We start from the raw sequence: 17,277 nt of genomic DNA, 5'->3' as shown, positions 1-17,277 counted from the left end.
TAGTGTGTCTATGATGGCCAAAAATGCTGTCTAGGTAGGAGGACCACTAGGTTTTAAGACAGACTATTGCTGTTTTTCATTGGATCTGTTTCTATGTAGCAAAACATTAACAATTCACACCCAACATGCACAAAACACTTATTCATGACGGCACGTGCTGCAACAATCATATGTTCTGATGACTGACAGGTGTGTGCATGCGTGTGTTATAAAAAAATCTATCACCAGCCTGTCCTGTATATTGTCAACCATATGTGTGTGTGTGTGTGTAAGTGTGTTTGTTCCTCTGGATGAGGTGGTGTGTTTTGAAAGCAAACACGGAAACAGCACGGCCATTCATGACCCACACAGGTGTGTGTGAGTGTGTGTTTCATTAGAAGTGACGGGAAAACAGAAATGAGGAAAGGGAAAATCAGATCGCAAAAACAAGACCCTGAAGCAGCACATTGCACATTTCTGTATTTACAAAATGAATATGCTAAATACTGCAGGGAATAATAAGCCGCATTTGCAGTTTCAGAAGAGTTTATGTTTACTGACACATTATATTATTGCAGATATAACTCTTAAAGAGTTATAAAACTCTATTATAATTAAAGCTTTTGATAGATGGGGCAATAACCACTGTAGACACTGAGGCATACAGATTAAGCTAACCATAATTTAATAAAGTGGTTATCTTAAACTACAGTAAAGCTAGCTTAAAATATAAAACCGTTACAGTTACAAAAAGAGTAGTTAACCACACTGAAGGGCCAAACATGTTTTTGAATGAACCTCATGAACAAATGAAAATTTGAAGGAAACTTACACCAAGAACTAAAAAATTGGAATACACTTTAAATTTTATGAATGGGTTTAAAATATAGTAATGTACACAAGCATTTAACTAGACATTTCACTTAAAGAAATCTGAAATGTCACACACTTACTAACTGAAAAGAAACAAAGAACATATATAGACTACTGTGCAAAAGTCTTAGGCCATTAGTATTTCCACCAACAAAAAATGGTTTTAAGTTAGTTATCTTTTGCTGTAGTGTGTCAGTAGGAAATATCACTTTGCATTTCCAAACAAAGGAATGTTTGGAAATGTAAACCAATAATATTATATGTGACCCTGGACCACAAAACCAGTCATAAGGGTCAATTTTTTGAAATTGAGATTTATACATCTGAAAGCTGAATAAATAAGCTTTCCGTTGATGTATGGTTTGTTATGATAGGACAATATTTGGCCGAGATACAACTATTTGAAAATCTGGAATCTGAGGGTGCAAAAAAATCTAAATATTGAGAAAATCGCCTTTAAAATTGTCCAAATGAAGTTCTTAGCAATGCATATTACTAATCAAAAATTAAGTTTTGATATATTTACGGTAGGAAATTTACAAAATATTTTCATGGAACATGATCTTTACTTAATATCCTAATGATTTTTGGCATAAAAGAAAAACAGATAATTTTGACCCATACAATGTTTTTTAGCTATTGCTACAAATACACCCCAGCGACTTAAGACTGGTTTTGTGCTCCAGGGTCACATATGTCCTTCTGACACACTACTGAATATATAGTTAGTAAATAATGAATGAGCTGAATACACATTTCACCACTGAGCCAGCAGGAGGCGCTGTAGCAGAGCAATGAACATGCTCTGTTTCTCATGTTCTGTTGTCTTTCAATCTTTTGGGGAATTTGTGGAATGTGCTGGTCTAGAATCCACGATTCTGCAATAATGGGGTCCTGAAATTCTGATTTATTATGCTTGTCATGACAAGAGGGGAGGAGAATTGGCCACAATAACCACAACGCTGGTGTGTTATACCTCGTCATATTCCTCTGGAGGTCCATTGGCTTCCACTGCACTGAGATGAGTCTTGTAGAGATCTGGATCAGAACCTGATAAAGAAAAACAGATTTTGACAAAGAACTATTGATAACTGTTTAGATTGATATATATAGAAAAACTTCTGTTTGGTTGATCAACATCACCAGCATATGGTAATTGAGTGTTTTGGAGATGCAGCGGTTCATGACATTCACATTCTCTTTATGTTTTTGAGCAAACACTGAGCAACTGGGCTGTCTGGAGTCCAGGAAACTATATTTATGTAATAGTCCGTTTCAGCTAGCTGGAATATTTTCCTCCTGAAAAATGTTTCCTTGAATCTGGTAAATGTTATGGAGTACAAATAGACAGGCAGGGAGAGGTAGATGCTCCAGTCACTCATCCATTAATGAAGAGAGAAATCTGACTCGTGAAACACTGGACGCCCAGCAGGCCATTAGAAACATGATCACCCTCATTACTGAAGTATTATCAGTAGAAAACCCAAGCAAAGTATTTTAAGCTATTCCTGCATCATCATAATAGATTTAAAGAGAGATGGGGAGTGTATGAGCCTGCTAGTGTATGGATTTGCTTCAAAATATAGTCAGTGAGCAGCCAACATAGACCACATTTTTAGGAAAATAAACAGTTAAATATTTGGCATTACATCACTTGCTCACCAATGGATGCTCTGCAGTGAATGGGTGCCGTCAGAATGAGAGTCCAAACAGCTGATAAAAACATCACAATAATCCACAAGCAATCCACACCACTCCAGTCCAGCAGTTAATGTGTTGTGAAGCCACAAGCTGCGTGTTTGCAAGAAACAAATCCATCGTTAAGGCATTTTAAACGTTAAATAGTCAAGCTAAAATACCGGTCCATAATCCATAATAACACTTCCTCTATTCCCTGTTGTCCTCTCACATCAAAATACAACCATACATTTGTTTAGATCTGTTACCAATGCTTGATCTGTGAAGATTTCTCTCCTGATTCAGACGAGACCACTTTTTCACCGGAGGAAGACTTATTATGGATTATAGACTCATATTTTTGCCAGAAGTAACGGTTTGAAGTTAAAAATATCTTGATGAATTTGTTTCTCACAAACACACAGCTTTTCACTTCTCAAGATGTTAACTGATGGACTGGAGTGGTGTGGATCACTTGTGGATTATTGTGATATGTTTATCAGCTGTTTGGACTCTCATTCTGACGGCACCCATTCACTGCTGAGGATCCATTGCTGAGCAAGTGATGCAATGCTACATTTCTCCAAATTTGCTCCAATGAAGATACAAACTCATCTACATCTTGGATGACCTGTGGACAAGTGAATTTTAGCAAATTTACATTTCTGGCTGAACTATTTCTTTCCCAGGAAGAGAGTTTACTAAGTTTTGAAACACATGTTAACCAAATACATACTAATTATTCTGAAGGTTTAGAAAACAGATTGAAATGTGTAAAGCATCTGTGTCTAACAGGTGTCTAAAGCAGGTGTCTTCAAGAAAACTATGACAGCAGACATCTGAGGATTATCATGTGTGCTTTGCCACATTATTTTTGCATTTAAGATCAGGTTCTGTTATGTATTATCATGGTATGAATTCACTTAGTTTGAATGTTTAATCTAGCTATAAGTTAATGCTCCTGTGTGGCAAGTGAAAGCTCTTCGGAGACTCTTTTCTCTATAAAGAAACTCAAAATTCCCATTTCAGCGGTGTGATTCACTGTGAGTAATTCACAGATGCTCTGACTCATTATTTTGCGCTTTGTTTTTCTCTCTCTCAATCAGGAAAAATCATTACTAAATAGAGTCAGATTATCACGCAGTCATCAAGAAAACAAGATGTTTGTGTTTCTGACTTGGCTATTCTTTTGAGGACAAAACTGATGACGAAAACTCTAGCCAAACCTGAAAAAAAGTCCTTTTGGAGATGTTCATGAAAAAGAAAAAAAATGCTGCTTAAAGGGTTTAAATAATAGACAAAACTGATGACGAAAACTCTAGCCAAACCTGAAAAAAAGTCCTTTTGGAGATGTTCATGAAAAAGAAAAAAAAATGCTTGAATGATTAAATGACTAGATGATTAAAGGGTTTAAATAATGTTTTTATTCTGTTCTGAAATTGACAAAAATTATATTTTAGGGTTTGGATTAGTCTATAGTATAATTGATCTCTAATTAAGAACAACAGATGTTAATGGAAACTCCCAACATGATTTAAAGCATGCCTTGAGTGTGTTTGTATGTGCTGCTGCTGTACCTTCATTGCTGATTGCGCTGATGCCTCTGTGGAAATCTTCAAAACTGATCACACCCAGACCACTGGGATCCAAGAACCGTGTCAGATCCTTCACCTGAAACCACAAACACACAGCACTCAACAAACACGAAAAAACACACAAACTATTCATCTTACACAAACAGAGCTGCAACATTATCATACATTTAACGTCAACAAAACACACAAACTGATTCTCCCACAAAACGGAAAAAAAGATAAAGAATGAAATGCGATCTTAATTTCCCCTGCACAAATGAAATTACATCATCAAAAAAAAGTGAGAATAAGAGACACAAAAGTTACCTATTTTAGCATTTTTCTTCATCTATGTATTATCTATTTAAGAACAAAACATTATATACACTTATTTGTAACTCAAGGATAAACAAAACAGACAAAATCAGTCCGTCCCTGATATATGGTGGTAAAACACACATTCTCTCTCTTACACACACACATTGTCTCGATACACTCCAGTGAACAGACACAATTACACACAGTCGGTAACCAGGCAACAGCAGAACTGATATCCAGCAGGACAGTCCTGAGTTCCAGAATCAGAGTTCTCAAAGTAAAACCACAAAAATATTCAAATACCTCCAACCGAGAGATCAAAACATCAAACTGTTACCTAATCATTAAAGGGGTCATCGGATGCAAAATTCACTTTACAAGTTGTTTGAACATAAATGTGTGTTGGAAGTGTGTGTACACAGCCATCCTATAATGATAAAAATCCACCAAGTGTGTTTTTTTAAATCCCTATTTTAAAATCCCCTTTCTCAGAACATAGCAGTCGTCATTTACTCCCGACATCTGAGCCGCTGAAGACGCAGTGGATTAACGTTACTTTCGTTTTGAAGGGAAAGCGCCAATCCCCGATCTACCTATATGCGTCTATGTTCGCGCGAATCATTCGTGATCCAGCTCTGAAATAAAATATAATACAAAACAAAAAAACTAAACTAAAATAGAAATCAATTACAACTAAATAGTAATATTTTAAAAATAATTAAATAAATACAATTTACCAAAACTTACATTAAATTAAAAAGAAAACTGAAAATATATTTAAAAAGAAAAAACTAATTCAAAATATGAATAAAATCTGAAATAGTACATAAAAATACTAAAATAACTATATAATACATAAGTTGTTTATCAATACATTTCTATCAGATAAACAATCATTTAAAGATTATTCCTGGTATTTTATCACCTGTACAATCAAATTTCCTTTAATTAATCAAATGACTGCTTTAGGTAATGACTGTAATGTGGGGCAGGCGAGTAGCTGTTTCACCCCCTGTATATAAAAGCATCTCAAGTCAAAGTGTGAAAACCAGCGAGTCACGTATCAGTCACATGAGTGGCGTCACTTTGATTTCACACATCAAAAAACTGTGACTGACTGAACCACATCAATTACGATTAAAGCAGAAAAAAGTCATTACAAACCTTAGGCCGTTGATCTTGATTTAAAACACTAGGTTTTTTAGGTCTTCACAAGCTAATTCACCCCATACAGAGAAATTATTCTTTATTCTTTTCACTTTCTAACTTTCTTACATTTTAAAAAGCACAGCAACAACAGCTTTCTTATAGAGTCACGCATGGACAGTTTTGCTCTGCTACCTGATGCTAATTACCAGTTCCTTCCTGGAAAACACTACTTCTGGGTAAGAATTTGCATCTAACGTCACACAATCCCATAGCAACCGTATCACACAGATAAAAAAAAGACATGGAAATGACATAATAATGAAAGACACATGCCAGGGTATATACAGGAATCATGGAGTTAAATTTAAAACCTTTTAAGACCTTTTTTAAGACTCTTTCCATACATTTTAAGTCCTCATCGCCACTTTCAAGTTTCAACCGGTTACATCTGCAACACTTTAACTTACATTTACTCTATACTGTTTGTAAGATAGCACAACTAAACAGACTTACTTTGTGATAACTCCTTATCAATGCAACAGAATTCAGAAGGGGGGAATGAAGCACAAGAGAATTAATTGAGTGACTAACCAATGCAACCCAAGAAACAAGAATTAGACCAATAAACAAAACTTATTGAGGAGGGAAAATAAAGCTCTCCGAGCTAACGGGGCAATGAGTTCACACAGTATATTCAAAAGACTGATGTGAAAAGTCACATCAACTCAAACCATAGCCGTTTTGTGGAACACTTCTCATGACAAACATCTGACTGATCAGACAGTTTACCTGTGATTACAGAGTGCTTGATTTGATGCAGACTTGACAGAGTGTCAGTACTGCACCTGATCGTGTCTGAATGATCATGGAAGGTAAAATAATGATCACAACTATTACATCATTTTAATTGTGCATCCCAAGCCCATGCCAGTAAACAAAACAGCCCAAAGTAGTGCAATTATGTCCCAAATATAAAAATGTCATTTCCATCGGGGAACGAAGCACAAGAGAATTAATTGAGTGACTAACCAATGCAACCCAAGAAACAAGAATTAGACCAATAAACAAAACTTATTGAGGAGGGAAAATAAAGCTCTCCGAGCTAACGGGGCAATGAGTTCACACAGTATATTCAAAAGACTGATGTGAAAAGTCACATCAACTCAAACCATAGCCGTTTTGTGGAACACTTCTCATGACAAACACCTGACTGATCAGACAGTTTACCTGTGATTATGGAGTGCTTGATTTGATGCAGACTTGACAGAGTGTCAGTACTGCACCTGATCGTGTCTGAATGATCATGGAAGGTAAAATAATGATCACAACTATTACATCATTTTAATTGTGCATCCCAAGCCCATGCCAGTAAAAAACAAACAGCCCAAAGTAGCACAATTACCATGTAAAACAGCCCATAGCGCAATTACCATGTCCCAAATATAAAAATGTAATTTCCATCCCTAAAATACATATTTTACAGTCACTGTTATGCACATTTATCATAAACACAGCTCAAATGCTTCCTACTAGTGTGGCCCAAAACATTTAGCACAGTTTTATTACAGGTAGAATGCAAAATGTTTCAGTACAAGCATTTCAACCAAATGTAATTTATGCAATATTTCAAACCTTTAACCCACTGGGGGAAATCAACCCATGGCAACTGTGTAAAAGCAGCCCAATTTCGTGGAAAAAAACAACAACAACCCTGCATCCAACACGAGCTGCAGAAGTCAGATTTGACTGATCACGGGTCAAAAGTAAGGAGAGATAACTGACAAAGATGTTGGAGGATTTGCTCCTCAACAGATCCCGAGCTCACTGACAAATATCTTTTATCGTAATATGTGCTCCCTTTACACAGTGTGTGCGCAATCGCGAAATCGAAAGTGAAAGTAAACTGCGACGGCAAGCGCTCATTCACATATTGATAGTGGCGCCCTGATGCGCGAAAATTATAAGATGGCATTGGAAAATGGCATTTAAGACTTTTTAATACTTATTAAGGGCCTTAATTTTATCTAAATTGATTTATCAACTTTTAATACTTTTTAAGACCCCGCGAACACCCTGCGATTCCCACAGACACAATCTCTCTCCAGTCTGTACTGAAAACATATCTGAGACCAATACAATCCACACACACTCAGCATTTATTTTTTACATCATATCACTTTCTGTCTCCCTGATTCTTCATCAAGTTTATTTCTCTCCACCCTTTTAGTCATAAACCATCTCAGTGAGACAACCAGCTGAGCAAGCTCTTATAACGTACACTCGTATCACGAGAAGAAACCAGTGCAAAATTGAGTCAAATCACAGTCATGCAGACAAAGGAATGACCCTCGAGGCTGGGACGGTGTATGGTTTGCAACTGCATTCCTGAAACCATAAACTACCTTATAAAGAACACACAAACTTGCTTAGTGTTGCAAATTCTCATGACAGAGAGGTTAAATTTTAAACCTATCATGCTGTCACAAGCTCACTGCAAAATTACACTAATCTCAAAGACAAATGCAAAAATAAGTCATATGTTTCATTACCTATGTACAGTGCAAGTGCATTTGGGAAAAGATTAATAACAATGATGATAAGACAAATAAAAGAGTTTATTTGTCCATGCACCCCTCTCTATCATCTCTATCTGCCCGTTTAACCTTTCAGCTGATTGTATCAGCAGTTTTAACAGTCACAAAAGAGCCAGACTTCCGGCATCAAATCCATCCTCTCTTAAATGCACAATGGCATGTGTCTGGGGGATCAGGAGTTAACAGGAATGCAAATCTATATTCTCATCTGAACTGCAAAATAACCACAGAGGGATTTTGAAGTTGGTACATCCTGTGCTCAATGTTAGGTCTCAAAAGCAGTTTGAAAATAAATACATCCTCCTTCTGAATATATAGCATCACTTGTCTACTGACCTGCCAAATACATATAATGATAAACACCTATAAACACTAGTGCAACATCATTAACGCTCATCAAACAATACAGAGGACCATAATTTATTAGATGAGCTCGCATGCATTTCAAACACAAATCAATTCATACATTTCAGCCATACGTTATCTATTATTGATCTACCCTCAGTTTAGGTGTCAATCACATGACTTACTAAACTAACGTTTTTTTCTTTTCCTACTTAACTACCAGGATTATTCCTGTTTTAGAACAAATTAAGCTAAAATTGACAGAACCTGTGATGATGACAAAAATAATTTGCCACTTGTCCCTCTTTTTGTTTAAAATAAACAAAAATCAGACTTCAACAGTAGTTTCTGTTTCAATAGTATAGACACAAAAAGTGAGTTTCAACATGATTTTAGTGTAAAAAAAAATCCTACTAACCATTTCTATGCAAAGTTATTTTACAACTTTGCAATGCCATAAAACAGCTGTAAAAATTATGAATTAAAGAGCTTGAAAGCTCAAATAATACACAACTTTTAACAGAAAACTTAATGCAAGTGGTTAGAAGAAACTATGAACTTCACATTTCTACTTTTAAAGCTTCAAAAAAAAAAAAAAAAAATGGCCCCATTTTTTTCCCATTGTAAACATCTCACCATAACCTCAATTGTTTTTTAAACACTGGACAAGCTGAAAATATCTTGAACTGTATTGAACCTGGAACATTCTTTTAAACAGCTGATGTTCAAGTTAAGCTATTAAACTATTACAAGTTACTACACAATTGAATATATACATATAAATAAATCAACTTCGGTAAGAAGTTTGAGAGATCATTACAAGACATTAAAAAGTGTATTAATACTTGCAAAGATAATTAAAACTGATGCAAAATAGTTAAAAAAGGAAAAACACCATGAAAGAAAGAGCGAGAGACACAGGACAAGAGTGGTATTCTCAGTCTTTGAGGGTTTGAATAATAAAAGAGCAGTTCTTGGGTGTCAACATGATCAAGTTTCACTATGAGCTTTGGGAACCAAGAGAAGACACACTCTGTCCTGTAATCATAAGGCACTTTTATAACATTTACACCCCCCACCCAACATTTAGCCACCACAAACTCACACAAATAGACACGGATACACCAAAAACTGACCTGTTCGGCTCCATATGCTTTTGCAAACTCGATGAACTCCTCAATATGGACAAATCCATCTCCATCCTGATCCAAAGCATGGAAAACCGCTCTGAGAGCCAACTGCTCATCGCTTTTATGGGCTGTTGCGGAAACTATAGGCACATTTATCAAATCCACGGGGACCCTCTGGTCATAGAGCGATTTGGTCAGCAGAGCATCTGAGGCCTTGCACAGATCCGGAGTCATTTCTGTATGTTTGGGAATGTTGGGAGTATCAGGATTATTCTCCATCAAGGTCAGGTAGGCCTCCCCATCCAGGCTGGCTCCACAGAGAAAGACATTTCTATGTGAGGGAGGAGAGCTGGGGGCGACTGAGCTCACTTGTTGCTCTTGTGCCAGGTCTATTTGTGATGGTGTCAGCTGATGGAAATCCTCCTGATGTGTAAGCTGAGCAGGAAACCCCGCCTTTCCCTCTCCTGTAGCTTCACGCAGTTGGCTGGGAGTCTCTGTGGTCTCTGTAAGATCCGGCCCCACTAGTCCACCCGTCACAGTCAGCTGATCACCTGCACAGGTGAGGGGCGTGGACTCTAAAGAATCACGATTACTTGAGCAATGAGGTATGACTTGATTTTGAGTAGACATACTGCAATCTGATCTCTCCCCTCCGTGTAAAGACTCACTGTGAGGTTTCTCTTCGACATTCGGCTGTGTATCGAGACTGTCATTGTGAGCTGCTGCATTTTCTTCAGGTGCATCTATTACAACTGCAATCGAGTTTGCAGTCAAAGAGTCATTCAGTTGGTCCAAAGATGTGAGATTTTCCTCAAGTGCACTCTCTTTTTGCTGAGCATTGACTTGTCCCTGACAGGTTTCACTCATTGCAATCAGTTCTTGATTGTTGTCACCTTTACTATCATCTAGGTTTAAATAAACAGTTTGCAAACTGTCCGGCTTACTTTGCAAATTGGTTCCCTCTTGATTTTGATGCAAATCTGAGATCTCTAAAACTTTGAGTGTGTCTGAGTCCTCTGTGTTACCTATTGTGGGTGTACGATCAGCTCGCTGTGTCTCCATAGCCTCAGGGTCATCATCTACGTTGTCGGATTCTACATTTGTCACATTATCCTGAAATTCAAGGGTGAGTGCATTAGATTCAAGATCGGGTGAGTTTGCGTCACATTTCTCCTGTTCGGTTAGCTCAATAGCATCTGTCACAGGTGGAATTACAGAGTCTAAAGATGGCACAGCTTCGCAAGAGATGCTGTCTGTTAAGATTTCAAACATGGAATCAGGAATATCTCCATCATGGGACACCTCAGATAAGGCTTCAGCCTCAGTTGAATGTGTGGGCTGGCTGTGGTCCTCAGGTAAGATGTCATCTTCAGGTGAGAGCTCAATTAAGGCATTATGCTCAGATGTGCTGAGTGGCAAGGCTCTTGTGGACTCCTTATGTTCGTCTATGTCAAGCAGGCTTTCAGTTGAAGGATCTTCTGACTGCAAATCAACAAAAGCAATTGGTGCGAGTCCTGTTTCAGGTTCAGAAAAAGCATTATCAGCTGTAGCATTGGACACGACCTCCTCCTCCAACTCTTCTCCAACCATTTCCAATGGTTCACATTCTGTGGATAAAACACACAACATTTCTTCACAAAGTTCAGATGATATGCAAGACACACCTAATGGACTCCTACAAACGGTCTCTACTTCAGAAGATAGCTGTGTTGTTTCCATGTTAGTGTCTGTCATCTCTTGGCTCTGAAGATCATCGTCATGGGTCTCGTTACTAGCTGAGGGCTTACTACTCTCTTGTTCAGAGTACAGACCTCCAACCAGCAGCCCGGGTAACAACATCTCTACCTCATCCATTGGAAGGGGTGCACTACTCTCGTGATATGGCAGAATAGGTGGTTCTGTACATATCTTCGGAGAGGTGAGCTCACAGGGAAGGGCTGTGGATGAGTAGATGTGTTCTGGTGTAGATAGAGGTGTCTGACAAATAATTGAAGGCTTGGGATTGGAGTTCGTATCTGTACATGACAACTCCACAAGAGAAACGGGCAACAAACCTTCAGAATTCAGAGTGAGATGAGTCCCGTGTGGAAGCAAGCTCTGACTGTCATTGTTCACAAATGTTCTTTCCTCTAGGGAATTATGGCTGAACTCACAGTTTGTTAAATGTGTGTCCTCAAGGAGGTGGGTTTCTTGTAGTAGTGGGTCAATAATACCCAGCTCACCTGTGTACACATCTAGAGGGTTTGAAGTGGCAGTAACCTCCACCGGTTGCAGGAAATCAGGCACCTGTTCTGGAAGGTCATAAAAGTTGTTTTGATTCTGCACTTGTATATTTGAGATTGTAGGACTAGTAGATCTAGAATTAAAACAGATGAGATCTCCAACAATTTCCAAACATCCAGGAGAACCCTCTCCTTTGAGATTTTGGGAAGGAGGAGGCTGAGTCTTCCAATCGGGATAGACACATTCCAAACCATTTTCCCAGGAATATGTCTGCCCAGAATACGGAGAGGACCAAAATAAGTCATCTAGGTTTATGGCGTTCTCCTGAAAAATGTCATTAGTAGAATCAACAGAACTGTTATCTTTATCCATAAGGAGAAATCCAAGGGGATTCTGCTCAGATTCCCACTCAGCTTTCCCATTCACCTCCCACTCAGAACACCCCTGAGGGCTGGAGAGAACTTGCTCCATTGAAAAGAAGAGTTCTCTCCTCTGACAAATGGAAATATTCCAGAAATTCCAATCCTTTATGATCCCACAAGGTAATGTTCGGAATTCAAAAGCAAATGGTGGCCTCTTCCAGCATACGCACCAAAAGAAATATCCTTGTCGAGACCCATGCGTAAGCGTCCACCTCCCTGTAAATGATCAACTACTGTTTACTTTTGCGGACACAGGGATAATGTTTCATTGCTGTAATACAGCTCATATGGACTGAGAAATTTTTCCGATATGCACACCTCTCCATGGGAAAAAAATAAATAAATAAAAAATGTTGGCCCTGTTTCCCTGTTCTGCATTCAAAGTCACATCTAATCCACTTGACACAAGTCTTCGCAAAACATGCTGATCCACATTCCAATCAACACATAACAACAGGATTACTTCAGTACTTAAGATTGCTACACATAAAACTCAAAAATTCTTTATGAAAAATAAAATTTTAGAATCTATACATGTATAAGTGAATACACAAGATTACATAAAATAGAGAGCTTTATCATTGCCAATATAACACTGTATAACCAAATTCCATAACCTTTAACTTCCTAGAGTTAAAAAAAAACTGCCTCTTAAGCAAATCATTATAAATTCACATTAATGGTACACTTATAACAGGTTTGACCCTGGATTAACTACTAATTATTAAAGTCAGATTATGATGTAAAAACACAAGGCAGTGTATTAAATTATTTTACTCAGATTGTCTCGCTGTCATAGAGAATAAATCTTAACATATCTGCAATTTACGTTAAGCACAACAGACTATGTTTTAAACAGCTGTCATTGTGTTATTAGACAACAACAACAAAAAACGAAAAACCTTAACGTTAAATGATAGATTGTTCTCGCGCGGTTAGCATCAGCATCCTCCACATCTGAGGTAAACCCATTAGCTGACTAGCTGGCCCATACGACCCCCGCTCATTTGAAAATAAAAGAAGACCCCCTGATGTTTCTGGTTCCCGTCAGACTTGATTTAATCCCTTTATTTGGGTTGATTCTAGGCGTTTTATTCCTGTTTGTATTTCGTAAATACAGGCCAACATCCAGGTCGAGTCTCGCGAGTCATCCACCTGCGCTTGTTATTAGCCTGTTAGCGGGATCAAATCAGCGAGAGACCACCGATAATCCCATAAATAAAGCGCGAATCCCTTTTATTTTAATCCCTCGGCGGCGATTTATCCGTTAACCTGAAACCTGAGATTTAGGATGAGCTTGTGAGGTCCTGTATTTTTAGTCGACGGATGATGTTTCAGTCTCTTTCTCTCTCTCTCGCTCTCTCATCAGCAGCAATACACAACATCTGCTGTCTCTCTCTCACACACACACACACACACACACACACACAGAGAGAGAGAGAGAGAGAAACCGACGTCAGCAACACGCATGCGCAGCGCCGCAGTCTAGCGCTTTTAAACCACAGGCGTCAAGAATCATTCCTCGCGCAGTTATCTGTACGTTTGGTTGCGATGGTGATGATGGAACGCAGATTTTAACGGACGACTCAGATGCCATCATTTGCTATTGAAAACTGCTAGAGGTAAAATAGTGGCTAACATAATCGAGACAGTTTGCCAGAATTACAGTCGCTAGATAACGTCTACTTAGAAAAAATGCTGATTTGTTAACCAAAAAGTTTCAGTTATTTACTTATTTTTTTGCGCCCCCATGTGTACGAACAAAGATATTACAGCTAAAAGCATAGCCCGGAAAAGGTAATACAAGAATTATAAAATATTTATTATGAAAACGGTTACGTATATAAGAAAACAATCATGTTTACAATATTTTTATTTTATTTTATACATGTACTGTAGCTGAAAATTTAAAAAACGCCACTAATGTAGTGCTAAAATGGTCAGTTATGTTACCAGAAGTAAAATATACATTATAATTACTAAAACTTTGTGGTTAAAAAAAGTTTCAGTTACCTTTTTTTTTTTTCAAGGACTGAATTTTTTCTTTTTCTTTTTTGTAAATAGTTCAATGTGCCAAATTGGTATTTTCAGTCTTTAGAACATATCATATCCTCACAGTTAGCTTGAAAAAGAAATTGTATCCGGCATTATAGGGTCAAAAATAAAAATAAAATATCATCAATAAAATATCCGTCATATTTCACCTCAAAATCAAAGGAAGAAAATTTAGAAAATATATTTGCATTAAAAATGCAGTCATTACAGTAATGAGACAAAAGATACTCATTATCATAAAGTAGGAAAAATATGATTATGAATAAAATAATCATAAATTAAAAAATTGTAACTTGTTCTTTGTACTGACATTCATTTATGCTGAAAATCCAATGAAAAGAATGAGAATTTACAACTCAAAAAGTATAACAGAGCATTATGAAAAATAGAATTTGGGTAGAAATGTGTTTAATTCTAAAAATTTAAGTCCTAAAATTAGGCTTAATTTTCTTAACACAGAATATTATTGCTTATTTCTTTCTTTAGTTTTGGGGTGAAAAATAAAATGGACGTTTTTGTAATATTCAACAATCATACAGATGCTGGCATGATCAACTGGTCCATTGCTGTTGATTTCATCTTCTATTCATGCTATTTATCCTTTCTTTTCTCTGCAGACCAAAAACCTAGAAACATAAGAGAAACGAAGTTAGAATGAGATTTTATATACCAAAAACGTTACCCACATATTCACAGGTCAATCATACAGTGGTAGAAAAATTCATCGAAAATGTTTTGCTCACAAGATCGCAGATTTAAAAAAAAATTGATTCTCTTAAGTGTGTTGAGCATTTGAATAATTATTCTAATTATTGATTTATGTTAATCGGTTCAGTCCTATATAACTAGCAAGCACCTGTCTTCTAGCACAGGCACACACACCTGTGTGCGGTGCTGTCTGTCATAGTTTTGCAGAGCGAGATGAGACAATACCCAGCAGCCGTTCCACGTCATTGGCCGAGGTGAGCCACGCCCCTCCATCGGCGACCAGTATAGCGCCGGTGACGTATGAAGCCGCGTGGCTAGCCAGGAAAAGAACCGCATGTGCGATCTCGGTCTTATTGCCGGCTCTTTGTAGCGGGATGCTGCGGAAAACCCCCGCTGACTCGGCATGTGAACCACCTGAAAGAACAATAGTGATGGTGAAAAAGAAAGGTATAGTGACACTACAGTTAGGCTACACACACACACACACACACACACACACACACAACTGGTTTTACCTAGTCTACGGTATCCCTCTGTGCCAGAGATGGGCCCTGGAGCCACTGTGTTCACCCTCACACCACTGGGGCCCCACTCAACCGCCAAGTGCCTCGTCATGGCATCTACAAACACATATAGATATGCAGATAATTAGTCCTTATTTTAGTATCATTGATATACTAGTATATATTTGTTAATATTCAGAATTTTTTACAAATATTTTGTTTTCACTGAGTTAATTTTTTTTGTAATTTTCTTGTTTGTGTAAATCAGGGGAAAATGTATGATATTTATTTTTTGCTCAGAAAAACAAAAATGCAATTAAATTAAACAGAAACTTTTTTAATTTTTGGGGGGAAAAACAACAACAATTTAAAGCAGTATTGCACTTATTGTTTTTATGCTTAAACCCTTTTTTGTCTTTGACCCATATATATATATATATATATATATTTCAGCTACCATTTATTTTATTTCAAGAACTGAAATGTTTTGTTTTTTTTTTGTAAATAGTTCAATGTGCCAAATCTGTCTTTTCTGTCTTTAGAACATATCATATCCTCACAGTTATCTTGAAAAAAAAAATTTGTATCCGGCATTATAGGGTCAAAACAAAAAAAAACTAAAAAAAGTATATATGTATAAATCATTAACAATTAGAATTAAAATAAATAAATGGGGACAATTTTGATTTCATTCCATCTTTACACACCAGATGTAATATGATTTATTCCACTCTTTTATCCAACTCCATGTTTTTATTCGCCTTACAAATGAGGAACATCAGTCTTCATACTAGTTTTAGATTCATCTGCATACTATTGTCTTAAATATGGTTTCTTCCATTTGTCATGGAGCACTATTACTCGTATAAATACTTGTTATATATTTAAATGTTTATAAATACAAACATATGACTTTATACAAATTATGCAGAACATAAACCAAAATCAACACTAACCGTTTGCAGCCTTCGCTGACCCAGCATGCACCTGGAGAGCCTGACCTCTGTATCCCAGTGTGGCGGAAATGTTGACAATGGAGCCGCCATGATCCTGAGATAAAGAAATAAAGCCACAAACTATGAGACTGAATATAAAGTACTGCTTCATACAGAGAGATCTCTACATGTGAGAAAAAAAGCCAAGGAGTGAGATATTTTAGTAATAAAATTCTTGAAATGTATATCTTTACCTTGAACCATTTGTCATAGATGACTTTACTGGTGTTGAAAGTTCCCATGGTGTCGATCTCCATTACCGTCTTGAAAGCGTTAAATGACAACGATGTAGCTGGACACAAGAAATTACCTGCAGCATCTGTGAAATAAAAATTACAAACCACAAAACTGTATGACTATTTTCAAAAAATACATGTGCTCGCATAATATGCAACCACACATTAGATCATGAAAAAAGGAAATTTGGACAGAGGGTATTAAGCTGATTATCAACATCATTATATCTACAGAATCAAGATCTCTTTGGTAATAGACTGTTAGTTTGGGACATGTTTTTATCACAGGTTAAGGCACTGTGTTTGACCTTCTAACTCAAGCCTTACTGTTAATTAGTATGTCAACACGTCCAAATGTCTTCAAGGCTTCATCCATGGCAGCAGAAATCATCTCTGGTTGACGCACATCCATGGCAATCGTCAAACACCGTCTGCCTGTAGTGCTGGTTAACTTTTTTGCAGCCTAACACACACAATAAGATGAATGACTCTTCAA

General features: G+C 37.2%; 3 protein-coding genes across 7 annotated transcripts in view; all 3 read right to left on the bottom strand.

Annotated features, from left to right (window-relative positions):
• LOC107717866 (rab11 family-interacting protein 3-like) overlaps positions 1 to 13,677 on the bottom strand; it is a 28,949-nt gene extending 15,272 nt beyond the window's left edge. The window contains exons 1-3 of one of the 2 annotated variants that reach the window (XM_016524748.1): positions 9,646 to 13,677; positions 4,107 to 4,200; positions 1,829 to 1,902 (exon numbers count right to left, since the gene is read on the bottom strand). In XM_016524748.1, coding sequence (XP_016380234.1) covers positions 1,829 to 1,902; positions 4,107 to 4,200; positions 9,646 to 12,333 — 2,856 coding nt within the window. In that variant the 5' untranslated portion in view covers positions 12,334 to 13,677. The remainder of the gene's footprint in view (positions 1 to 1,828; positions 1,903 to 4,106; positions 4,201 to 9,645) is intronic. The other variant, XM_016524756.1, reaches the window with a different exon arrangement.
• Positions 13,678 to 14,684: 1,007 nt separating this feature from the next.
• The window catches only part of LOC107717880 (2,4-dienoyl CoA reductase 2, peroxisomal), a 7,183-nt gene continuing 4,590 nt past the window's right edge, over positions 14,685 to 17,277 (bottom strand). Inside the window, exons 8-10 of one of the 4 annotated variants that reach the window (XM_016524793.1) lie at positions 15,563 to 15,667; positions 15,273 to 15,461; positions 14,685 to 14,965 (exon numbers count right to left, since the gene is read on the bottom strand). In XM_016524793.1, coding sequence (XP_016380279.1) covers positions 14,931 to 14,965; positions 15,273 to 15,461; positions 15,563 to 15,667 — 329 coding nt within the window. In that variant the 3' untranslated portion in view covers positions 14,685 to 14,930. Of the gene's footprint in view, positions 14,966 to 15,195; positions 15,462 to 15,562; positions 15,668 to 17,277 lie in introns of all 4 variants that reach the window. The other 3 variants (XM_016524808.1, XM_016524800.1, XM_016524785.1) reach the window with 3 other exon arrangements.
• The window catches only part of LOC107717916 (histone H3.3), a 16,668-nt gene continuing 14,930 nt past the window's right edge, over positions 15,540 to 17,277 (bottom strand). Inside the window, exon 5 of the mRNA XM_016524829.1 lies at positions 15,540 to 15,552. The gene's annotated coding sequence lies outside the window, so the exon portion shown is untranslated. The remainder of the gene's footprint in view (positions 15,553 to 17,277) is intronic.

This window comes from Sinocyclocheilus rhinocerous, unplaced genomic scaffold (genome assembly GCF_001515625.1).
Source record: "Sinocyclocheilus rhinocerous isolate Xijiao unplaced genomic scaffold, SAMN03320098_v1.1 scaffold1694, whole genome shotgun sequence".
NCBI classification, from domain to species: domain Eukaryota; kingdom Metazoa; phylum Chordata; class Actinopteri; order Cypriniformes; family Cyprinidae; genus Sinocyclocheilus; species Sinocyclocheilus rhinocerous.
The sequence above is the reverse complement of the archived record's forward strand: the minus strand, read 5'-3'. Positions and strand labels throughout refer to the sequence as shown.